At 36.6% G+C, this 12,144-nt stretch overlaps 1 protein-coding gene across 2 annotated transcripts; it reads right to left on the bottom strand.

Annotated features, from left to right (window-relative positions):
• Nucleotides 1-9,214, bottom strand: LOC132170387 (autophagy-related protein 18h). Of its 2 annotated transcripts, none has more exons than XM_059581352.1 (9): nt 8,744-9,214; nt 7,539-7,997; nt 6,764-7,204; nt 6,183-6,428; nt 5,295-6,095; nt 5,036-5,211; nt 1,695-1,825; nt 1,075-1,605; nt 1-276 (listed from the first exon to the last, which is right to left on the bottom strand). In XM_059581352.1, exons 1-9 carry the CDS (start codon nt 8,900-8,902, stop codon nt 272-274), a joined length of 2,949 nt encoding a protein of 982 aa, XP_059437335.1. In that variant the 5' UTR covers nt 8,903-9,214; the 3' UTR covers nt 1-271. The 2 variants fall into 2 exon arrangements, with proteins under 2 accessions (XP_059437335.1, XP_059437336.1); XM_059581353.1 differs by having other exon boundaries at nt 1,698-1,825.
• Between the last annotated feature and the right edge of the window lie 2,930 nt (nt 9,215-12,144).

The following is a 12,144-nucleotide window of genomic DNA, read 5'->3' as shown; positions in this document are numbered from 1 at the left end:
CACACAAATCATTTGTACTATTTAATTTCAATTTACAACATGTACATGGGATTAGATGAGATGAAACCAGGCATTTGCAACAGCAACCCTTTAATGAGCCAAGATCATATCATTTGTATCAATCAGTCAGTAGCTATTCAATTGTCGAAAGGAAATAACCTGCATTTTGTCCATTAGAATCTCATCCTCCATTAGGCTGAGCTTTGGCTTGTCATTACACAACATTCTGAATGCATCCGTTCAGCACATATTAGAAGCAATAAGGCACAAATCAACCTGCAATAGAAGAAATAACATTACTGGGGTAGGGTTCCACCTAATAAAACGTTAAAATGCACCCTATATATGGAGTTTCAGAACCCATTATTGCATTGCAATTCACAAAGTCATAACCATGCTCACAAAAGCTACATATCTCCGTCAAGTTATAATCTATGTAATAGAAGAGGCAATAATTCAACAAAGGAATGAAACATAAATGAAATAATATCCAAATAATTAAGACAAGATTTTGAAATAAGCAGGTATATTGCCACATGTATGTTAAAATGCACCAAAAAAAAAAAAAAAAAAAAAATTCTTACTCAAGAAAAATAAAACAAAAACATTATAACTGTTTCCTAAGAAATGAACCAGTGTACCCAAAACTCCAGAAAAATACTTTGGGAACATACTTGATATGAGATAAAGCCTTGAAATGTTTTCTAAACCTTGCATCAAAACACCACATTTCTTGACAATTTTGCTTGATCCTATTATGGCATTGGCATCCAAAACTATATTTAAAGAGGCCACATATAGTTAATCTTCCTGTCTGATTATAAAATATCTCATAATCCTAATACAAACTTACTTCGTCTAAAAAGGGCAAATTTATATCTAATTGGCATCCATAATGTATTTTTTTGCGTTAATACCAAGTACAAGGCTCCATTTGCAAGTAATACATGATCCAGATAAAATAAGTTCAAATATAGCAGGGTCAAAAGCATCTTTGGTTTCTTGTAGTTGAGCCAAAAATCATGTCATGAGTAAGAGTATGATCAAATAAATACAATCGTTTCAATGTCCTACCTTCCTCTGAGAAGGCAAACACGCCACCAAGCATGTCATCATTGTCACCATCTTCCTCTGATTTCTCCCTGTCACAGGGACTACTGCTGTCCACATCAGTAATAACTTCAGTTGTATCACGGCAGTCACTCAAAGGTGACGCTTTATAATACCCCTCTTGAAAAAATTGCTCAAAGTCTAGAGAGTCATGTACTAATCCCTCATCAATAATATTCATACTCAAATCAGAACGGTTGGAGCTTATGTTTGAAGCTTCACTGACCCCAGCACTGTTTGATGACTGAACTTCTTTTACAATAGTTCTATCAGCAGGAAATGAGTCACTTGTTAAAGTGGACATACTATTAGTGATATTACTATCCCGAACGAGAGAAACCCCAGTTGTAGGTTGTTCGGCAGAATTTGAAATACTATTTTTGTTAATAGAGCTTCTATTCAGCAGGGGTGATGAGAAAAGAGATCTCCCTTGTTTCTCCACATTATTTTCATTCTGAGATTGGGCAATGGATGGATACGATTCCCCGGATAATCCTGAGAAAAAAGTTCCAGGAAATAAATAAACTAATAAGCAACTCATTTCAAAAGAATCAAAACGTATCACATTCAAAGCCTTATCTTACTACCATCTGGGTTTTCAACTGCACCACGTGAAATCAGCTTAGAATGGCAAATAACTGCAACTTCGGAGACCTTTTCTTTAGCTGCATGAGAATCAGAAGATGAACTTGAGCATCTTTCACCAACAAGGCTCCTGCACAAAAAAAAATCAAGCAAGTAGGTTTGTGGTAAACATATGTAAGAAAAAAAAATCATTTTGATGATATTATTTTGATAGATATCTAGGCATACAGGTGCCTCCACACCTCATAGGTGTGAAAGTTGAGAAATTCAGCATGTAACATGTGAGATCCAATGTTTTCCGGTTTAATGGGTCCTAAAGCATGCCTGGAAAGCTGTGAAAATTTCATCCCAATAAGAAAGTAGAAGACAGGTTGAAGCTTTACAGGACAGGACACTTCTGGACAACATGATTGGAAACGTTGCCTTGATTTTTCATCTTATTCATAGGCAATATTCAGTTTTCAGAATGGAGCCATCTAAAACACAAAACCACCGGAATCATAACGCAAATTTCAAACTGCGTCAGTTTTGAAGATCTTAATGACAATTCTTTCCAATGCAACAACTAAATCACTCAAAATCCAAAGGGAAACAAGATCAACCATGACAAATTCTAAAATATATTAGATGGCATGGTTCATTACATGGAATGTTTGAAAACAACAAATTACCGGATGCCTAGTTGAAAATCTTGAGAAGACATATTGGACAAAGCTAAACTTTAAGCATTGAGCAAAATAGTAGCATGTGTTAGCTGAATTACCAACAGAATGCTCAGTAGAGCAGAGATTTTGGTATCCAAATATTATGGTAAGTTTTCTGGGGTAAGAAATGACCAGCAGTTATTTGGAGGTTTGCAAGCCCTCCCAAAGCAACTGGAAAGAAAGAGAAAGAAGGATCTTTGAAGGTGATCTGCTGAACTTTGTTTCCTGGGTCTCAAAGTCGGTTGAGTTGAGCATTTGTTTGCAAAGCTTTTGGTGAAAGTTGATTAATTACCCTTTTTTTCTGGTTTTCCTCAGAAGAGGCTGTATTTGCCTAAGGGTGGTAGGCTCACTTTGATTAAAAGTTATTTTTCTAACTTGCCCACTTATTTTTTTTATCCCTCTTACCCATCCCTATTGGAGTTGCAAACTGTATTGAGAAACTTTAGCAGGATTCCTTGTGGGGCGAAATTGGAGAGGAGTTTAAATTCCATCTAATTAGTTGGTCCAAAATTGGTACACCAATTTCATGCAGTTTGGGGGTTCAAATCTTGCTCTTGTTTAACCGAGCTCTACTGGAGAAGTGGTTATGACGCTATGCCACGAAGAGAGTGGCTTTGTGGAGATCGGTGGTGGAAGTTAAATATGACCGCTTGTGGGGTGGTTGGTGCTCCAATGCGGTTGTTGAGCCCTATGGGGTCCGGGTGTGGAAAAACATTAGGAGATGGGGAGAGTTTCCCAAATTTGTGAGGTTTGAGGTGGAAGATGGGTCTAGAATCCAGTTTTAGCACGATATGTGGTGTGGAGATCAAACCTTGAAGGAAGCTTTCCCCATGTTTTCTATTCCTCACCACAAGGAGGTTTTGGTGGCAGATCATGTGCAGTTTTCTAACGGCTTTTTAGAATGGAAGGTCTCCTTTATCAAAGTAGCAACAGACTGGGAGGTGGAGTTGAACACTTTGATTTTTAATCTTTCATATTCCCTCGAGTTGGGTTGAGGTGGCAAGGATAGAACGTGTTGGATCCCTTCCAAAGGCGGAGTTTGAAGTCGAATCGTTTTTTAAGGCGCTTAGCCCTCCCATTGGCTCTCCCTTTCTGTAGAAGAGCATTTGGAAAAAATAAGGCCCCTACGAGAGTGGTATTCTTTGTTTGGACGGGTGCGTTACGAAAGATATTGAGTTTGGATAACCTAAAAAGGCATGTCTTTGAGATGGACTAATGTTGTATGTGCAAGAAGAGTGGGAAATTCACAGATCACCTTCTACTCCATTGTGAGGTAGACAGAGACTTGTAGGTTTTGGTCCTCTATCTTTTTGAAATAGAGTGGGTCTGCCCCAACGAGGTGGTGGAGTTGTTGGCTAGTTGGAGAGGATAGTTTGAAAGCTACCGTAATTTAGAAGCTTGGAGGGTGGTTCCCTTGTGCTTAATAAGGTGTATTTAACAGGAATGCGTGAAACTTTGAAGATTACGAGAGTTCGGGGATAAGAGTTAAAAGCTTTCATATTCAAATCCCTCTATGTTTGGATGGCTTCTCACTATAGTCTTCTACTATCTAATTTCCTAGAGCTTATGGATTTATGTTCTTCTCCCTAGTTGGGTTACACCTCTCTACGCTTTCTAATAAGATTGAATTACTTATTAAAAAAAAAAAAGGAAAACTATCACCACTCCGTTTTCATTTATGCCTCCAAACTACTAAGTGTGACACTTAAGATGTGTCAAAGTACCATCGCTTGTCAAATTACACTTGACCAATTTTTTGTCTTTCTTCCTAAAATACCTTTTTTTTTCTTAAAAACCAAAATCATAATAATCAAAATAAAAATAAAATAGATCTTCAACTCCTCTATATGCCCTCCCTTGACCATAGAGCCTAAAATATATCCCCAATATCCAAAATAATCACCATATTACTTATCCACTATGAACCTCCAGAGATTGTTTTATTCCAACAATAACTAAAATAACTGCCATTCTCCACCATGTTCTTCCTTTTTGATTATTAGTAATGTAATGCATATCAAAGAGCATAGAAGGGCGCAACCCTAGGACACATGAAGTATACAAGAGAACGCCTAACTAGAAGGACATGTTCTTCTTCCACTATGATTATATGGCAAACATGCATCAAATTCAAGAGATTGTTTTGAAAGTTCTAGAATCTAGATGCATATAGGGCATGTTTAGATGACCAAGAGTATTGCTTCTTCCTGTATAAGCCCCACGCAGTCTAGCTAGAAATGCTTTAAACTACCAAATATTCTAATCCACTCGTGCAAACCCAACCTCAAAGGTTCTTATGCTAGTTATTAACTGGAAACAAACTTTCTATGATAGTAGTTGTCCAATGGGATACTTCACATAATAAACTAATCCTTTGGGTTTCAGTAACATTTCATCACAAGGGATGATACCATGAAAGACCCATAAAAACAATAAAGGCCAATACAACACTAATGAGGAGGATGCTATTTAAATGACATGAAAAGGGAATGCAAGTGAAAATTAATATCTGTTTCCTGATACAATAGAAATTAAAGAATAAATTCTTCCATCAACAGCTAATTTGTTAAGGTATTATTTTATATATATTTTTGGAAATTAATAACCACTTGAGCACAATATGCAAAGATAATTACCTGTCATTCCAATCAGGCTGAATCCTTAGGAAATGGTCAAAAACGGGTAATAAATCCCTCCGCTTAATTTCAATCTCATGAACAGGAACCTTCTCTAGTTCAATCTCTCCACCAGCATGATTTTCGGTGAAATTCTCCTCATTAGCTCCCACAGGACTCATCGCATAGAAAGATATCTAAAATAAGAATGAAAGTATCATAAAAAATAGTTGCCAATAGCGACAAGAGAGTATCTCACAATTAAATCCATAACAAGTACCTTAGATTTTTGCCAGATTGTTATCCTCCCAGAGCTAATCTGTACCTCAGCATTGGAGAGATATAAGTGAGATCGCTCATTGGACTTTGCAAAATCCTTATTTCCAATATCATTATCCTCACAATCCGAAGTATCCATGACTATCTCTGAAGTCCCTTGTCTGCCAGGAGTGATCCCAGAAATGCATTCCTCTCTTTCTGGCCAATCACTTCTTCGGCAAACATCCCACCATTGAACAGGTTCAACTTTTACTCGCAACTCCTCATCTTGTATCTGCAACGAAGAACCTGGCCCAGTTCTCGAGGCAGCTTCACTTGGCTCTCCTCCCAGTGATGGGAGTAGTTTATATTGAATTGTGTGACCAGAAGGGGTGTAAACCAATAGGTGCTCCAAAGCATTGGCTTTGAAGTGAGCAGGTAGCAGATCATGAGGCACAGAACTATAAAAAACAGCAGCAACAGCACCAGACGGAATGGATACCTTTCCTGCTACAGAAGATGCAGCATTACTAACTTGGTTGAGCCACCCAGAGTTACTATTTTTTATTCTGTTAACCACAGAGAGGGTAACTGGTGGTGGTGGTGGGGGAGAATAAGATTGTTGGTTTATCATGAAAGATGGAGTGGACCACCATGGTAGAGATAGAACTGGCAAAAGGGTAGGACCATCAACATCAGAGTTCTGTATTTGGAGAACAGTCTCACCACCAAAAGGGGAAAGAGCAAAAATATGGCAAGTGCCCCTGGAAGAAACAATGGCAATCCACTGACTATAGTAACTAAAACAAATGTCTTGTATCACCTGTATAATGAACACAAGGGAAAAAGTGAACAATCGTGAACATATAAAACACAACAGTTTCAGGATAAGGAGAGGGTAGGAACATACAGCTGATGTCATGCCACGGTGGAGCTTGTAAAGGTGCACATAAGTAGAACCCCAATCAAGGGGTTGACTAAATGATCCGTTCCGTGAGCTGGATGGCATAATCCGGAAAATGTTTATATTGTTCCCATGAATTGAGGCAGTAACTAGAAGTGTCCCACTTGGGTCAAAACACAAAGCAGAAATTGGACTAGTATGGGCCCTAAATTGTGATACAACAGCTCTGGAAAGAAAATCTTTAACAACAACCTGCGATAAATGTTTTACTACATAAGAAGATATTCTCAGATTTTAATAGTTGCAGAAGAAGCAAAAAATAAAAATCTGGCACATCCCTTTGATGTTCAGTTATCTCCTAAAGAGATAAATATTAATATTCCCAAAAACTATTGAGCAAAATTAAACGTCTCAAATGAGCCCCTTTTCAGCTATGGGGAAGCTGAACTTAAAAGACCTCATTGGAAAATGAAATACATAAGGCAAAATAAAAATGGTCTATTTTCCCTTATGTACATGTTGTGCAGCGACTATGAGATTCTCATGAAAGATTGAAAACTAGGGTTTTTAGATTATAAAAAACTAACCATCCCAGCATTATCGGTTTCTGACGAATGTGATGCAATCCGACCAACTTTCCAGCTGGAGTTTGACGATACAGGAGAATTAGAACTATCAGGTATGAGCTCTTGACAATATTTGGAAAAAGTTTTGTATCCCATATCGCCCAAATTGATTAGTCCAGTAGCTAACTGCTTACTAGATTCCATGGCATAACGAGCCACTAGACTTCCATTGCCAGGTGATGTGGATGGACTGACGCCTGGCGGAGTAAGACTTTGTGGACTAAGGCGGCCTGTGTTTGACAGCAATGGATTGTTAGAAGCATACGCTAACCACCTGGGGCCCACAGCCATGGGTCCATAGCCAATATTAACCCCAACCATTCCTTGGCCTCCCAATTCAGGGACAGGATAGGTGAGTACACTGAACTTATTCTCAAGAGTGAGAGCATCGAAGCAGTATATCTGGCAGAAAAAAAATATTAAAAAAAAATGAGACACTAGTAAAGTTTAAATTACACCATTCATGAACTTAAATAGAAATTACATAATTTCTTCATCTAAACAATATAGCCTTCCTCTGATAGCTGTCTTTACAAACAACCACTAATTCAGCAACCATCTATCTAATTCACCAAGGTTGTTGGAGGTACTTGATGAATTATTCCACACGAAAATCTATTGGATGTTATAATCATTCAATCTGTCAGATTTTGTTGAGGATAAAAGAAATCTACTTCCAATCACAAGCACACTATAAATAACTTTAAATAGATACTTGACATAAACCAATGCTTACTTGTGCTGCAAGGCCCACAGCCACTATTTGAGGACTGCATCTAACCATATACACAGTTGACCGGAATCTCAGAACATGAACATAATTGTGAGACCTTAGTGAGTAAAACCGAACAGCCGTAGGAGAGCTAATGTTGCTTCCTGTTTGAGGTTCAGTAAAGCCATCTCTGCCCATCCCATCTCTCGCACTTTGCATCGGACCTGAGCTCTTCAAATCATCACATGCAACAACCAAGAGTAAAGGATGTGATGCTCTGAATCCTTCACGACCCTCAGACTTTGCAGGGAGAGGCTGCATCTGTAAGAATGTGACAGGATCATCATGCCTAGAAACAACTTCACTGACATTAGAGGCATCTTCAACGTCAAGGACTTGAAAGCCATTGGAGTAACCGAGTAAGAGAATACGTTTAAAGGCAGAGGGGCCAAGCTCTAATCTGTCAAAACCAGCCCATAATACCTGTTTTGGGAAGAAAAAAAAACGATTAAATCATGCTCTTACACAAACAATGCATTAGATGATAAAGAAAACTGCAATCATAAAAGGGTGTCATTATTAACCTATGGAGACAGTGATCAAATGGCAGAATGAAATATTAGCTCAATTAAATGACGGCCCATTCTGCCCTACCATTATCGTCTTTTTGAAAGCATATAACCAGTTGCCAAAGAAGAGACACTTAAGTCTCTTCTCACTATTCTGTGACATCCAAAATTTCCATTCTACACCCAAAGCTCACATCTACTTCACACTCTGAGAAATTTAAACCATGACCATCCCAGAATATATATATATATACACACACACACAGAAAAATAAAATGTCCGCCAGAAATTTTTCAAGCTTCCAAGTTATTTCTTAAATTCTACAAGCCCTTCGTCCTTTCGATATTGCAAAATAGATAAATACATAAATAGAGAGAACGTTATCCCTCTATCTAAAAAGAAATCCCCACATCTCACATTCGTCATTTTCCCTCACTTTTCTCAGCAGCCAAACACATACACTAAATCAATTACTGAACCACAAAGCTTCTCAGTTTTCATTTCCCCTCTATTTTCCTTCCCCCGGCTTTACCCGATGCCAAACAGAACTTACACGTATTCCTAACCCCAATTCCAAACAAACTCCGATAATTCAAACCACAATAACCACTAAACTCAAGAATAGCAATTACAAAAAATTCAATAAATTAAAAAGCGGACCTGGTCTTTGTGGTCCTGGTTATCGCCGGAGATAGAGGCAGCGACGGAGGCGCTGGCTGACCGGACACCGGACGAGGCGGTTTTGATGCAGGAGGAAATAAATTTCAGAGAATTAGGGATAAAGCCATTGCCGTTGGCCTTGTTGGCTTGGCTCTTCATGAGTCAAATATCCAAGTTTACCGCCCACCGGGGAGTCACCGGGATATCGGAAATGGGCCCCAACGACGAGAGTCGCCCGAGTGCGGAGGATCGGATATAGCATAAGAGTTGGAGAGGAACGGTGGCGTTTTCGTGAGGGTGTACCGGCGGTAGTGGTGGTTGGGTTTGACCTTAACGGAGACGGTTGGTTTCCCTTTTATATGCGAAATCTCTCTTTTCCTCCCTCGCCGCTTCTCTCCGTGTCGCTGTCTTTTTCTTTTTTCCTTTTTTAAATCTCTCTCTCTCTCTCTCTCTCTGTGTTTTTTTTTTTTTTTTTAATTTATTTATTCTCTCATTTTGAGTTTCAGTTTGGGTTGGGTCTGTGCTGTGTGCTGGGTGTTAATTGCAGTGTAAGCGATAATTTGCAAAATGTCAGAGGGATCCTAGGAGGTTTCGTGAAATGTCTACGAGGTCCCTGGGAGGTTCTGTTTTTCAACAGTTTCCAAAACTAACTTACAAATCTGCCCTCACCAAATTTTGGAAAGCGTGCATTTTGCTCCTTCATATCTAAATAAATAAATTACTTTTCTTTTTTCTTTTTCAAAAACTTAATTACTTTTTCACTTTTATTATTTTATTTAAATATTATTTTAAAAAAATTATTTATTCTTTATTGAGAATAAAGATAATATTAAAGGTTAAAAAATATTATTTTGTTTTTACACGCACATTGCGTGAAGTTTTTAAGTCAAAAAAATGCTTTTTGACAAAAATTTTATGTTCAAGCGTTTTTCAAAAGTACATTTTGATTATTTTTAAGTTTTTTAAATTATTAAAAGCGCTTTTAATTTTTTTACCAAATAATTATTATTTTTTTTAATTAAACTTTTTAAATGTTAAATGCATTTTTTAAAATTACTGAGAATGTAGCATTTTTTTTTCCCTCTCATTTTAATGTTTAGGCTAATGACAATAACATTTGGCTAGCGGGATGAAAACATACAACTACAAGTAATCAATTGTACCTTTTGAACTCAGTTTTATCGGTTCCTAATTTTCCGTAATTAATTTTAGGGAGTTTTTTCTGTTTTTCAACAAGATCATTTTTTTATCTTCGTTTGCATCATTTTATTTATTTTTTTAACAAAAGTAATGTCAAATCTTAATTATATCTCTTAAAAAATAAAAATAAAATGGTAGTAGGGTGGTTCGACCACTTCATTTCCACCAATTTTTATGAATTTTTTTTTAGTATAATTGACATTTTTACACTATTTCCGTTAGAAAATTGACCAAAGTCTAATGGACGGGCTAATTGAAGAACAATAATAACTTATAAAACTCTAAAAACCATGATCATAACTATTTTATTTGGCCATAATCATAGTAACACTTATCCATAAAAATATATGTGTTCTATCAAATTCGACTGAACTATAACTTAATACCGTCCGAGACTTAAAGTGATTAATACTAATAAGATTAGAGATATCTATTTCTCAAGGCAAAATTTTTTGCCCATGTCTCTCTTTGGAGAATTTTCTCCTTTGGGTGAAGCAATGTCTTTTTTGGAGATGATGACACTTGAGAGGGGTTAATCTGTCTTTTCATCCAATAATTACTCCAAGCATTTTATGTCCATATATGCATAATGGTATATATCCAAAGCGTATGATTTATTTTTCATTTAAAAAAAAAAAAGAAATTGGAAAACATTTACGTCACGACAATGGATTGGGAATATCTTAAACGAGATGCCGAAGCACAAAAGAAATAAATTTTGATATTCCCTTGCCCTCAAAAAAAGAAAAAAGAAAAGGAAATTTGATTTTTTTCGACAACCTCATGATAGACTTATATAGGGATACATTATTTGATTGGGAGACTATTAATCCAAGATGATTTGATTGGAGGGAATGATAATCAGAAGGCTTCCATGGCTTTCTTTCTTCTTCTTCTCCTTCTTCCTTTTGGAATTAGATAGTCATGGTTGTTGACCCCATTTTGTTTTTTCCCCTCTTCTTGTTGTTAGAGATAATGTTCTCAGTTTAAATTCAGATACTTAAGATCAAGAGTTTGAATTATTCACTCAACCGAATAATTCAAATTCAAATATATGATAATGTTATATTTGATATTGTTATCATCTTATTTGAGTTTGAATTATTCACTCAACAAAATAATTCAAATTCAAATATATGATAATATTATCTCTGAGGTTGTTATCATCTTATCTCACGTTTAAAGTGTAACTGAAGAGTACATAGATTGTATCTATCATATTTCAAGTTTGAATTATAAGTTTAGATTAGAATCATCAGGATAGGTTTACTGTAACTGTACAACATTATATATAATTGAATATACTTTCCTGTTTTGGTATTCAAACCAAAACATTATTACAAATTTTCACGGTATCAGAGCTCTTCTAAAGCTCACGATTATTTTACGATCCTATGGCGTCTTCATCTGCTTCTACATTTATTTTGGTCTCTATCAAACTCACTGGTAGTACCACCTACCTTATGTGGTTTGTCTCTTTTTGAGCCTAATATTTTGAGTAATGATCTGATGGGTATCGTTGATGGCATAGAACCGTGCCCATCTAAGTATCTTCCTACCTTTTTTTACTACGGATGTATCCTCTACAATGTCCTCTGACAAGTTTGCATCTGTTCTTAATCTGGCATATATCCTTTGGGTTAAGAGAGATCAAATATAACATTATCATATATTTGAATATAAATTATTTTGTTGAGCGAATAATTCAAATTCAAATAAGATGATAACATCATAGATAACATTATCATATATTTGAATTAGAATTAGAATTATTCTGTTCAAACTCTTGATCTTGAGTATTTAAATTTGAACCGGGGACATTATCTCTGACACTTGCCTCTAATCCGCAAGAAAAGTGTAACGACTAAAAGTTGTCAAGAGACCTAGAAGATTGGTGTTCTTATACTACCTTCTTGTTGGACTTTGGCCATTTTTTAACTTGGTCTTGTACTCTTTTTTGGATTAGGATTCATAGCAATTCGGGTAACTAATGACAGAGAGAGTTCAGAGAAGACCCACTTGCCCAGATGAATTATGGATTGTCCGGCCACTTACCCAAATAGGTAGGTTTAATATAGGCTATCTCACATTACTTGCATAAATTGCTAGCAATTCAGACAAGTAATTGCCATAAATCCTTATCGGGTCTATTTTCTGTGACCATCTACCACAACATTGTTGCACCCAGTTACACATTGGAT

Source organism: Corylus avellana, chromosome ca2, assembly GCF_901000735.1.
Source record: "Corylus avellana chromosome ca2, CavTom2PMs-1.0".
In the NCBI taxonomy this organism is placed as follows: domain Eukaryota; kingdom Viridiplantae; phylum Streptophyta; class Magnoliopsida; order Fagales; family Betulaceae; genus Corylus; species Corylus avellana.
The sequence above is the reverse complement of the archived record's forward strand: the minus strand, read 5'-3'. Positions and strand labels throughout refer to the sequence as shown.

Excerpts from the sequence above, each read along its gene's own strand:
- LOC132170387 (XM_059581352.1), bottom strand. The coding sequence starts at position 8,902 with ATGAAGAGCCAAGCCAACAAGGCCAACGGCAATGGCTTTATCCCTAAT. Across the intron at positions 1,826-5,035 it reads CAGCCTGATTGGAATGACAG|GAGCCTTGTTGGTGAAAGAT; the intron begins GTAATTATCTTT and ends TTTTTTGTGCAG. Across the intron at positions 1,606-1,694 it reads AGTTGAAAACCCAGATGGTA|GATTATCCGGGGAATCGTAT; the intron begins GTAAGATAAGGC and ends CTTTTTTCTCAG.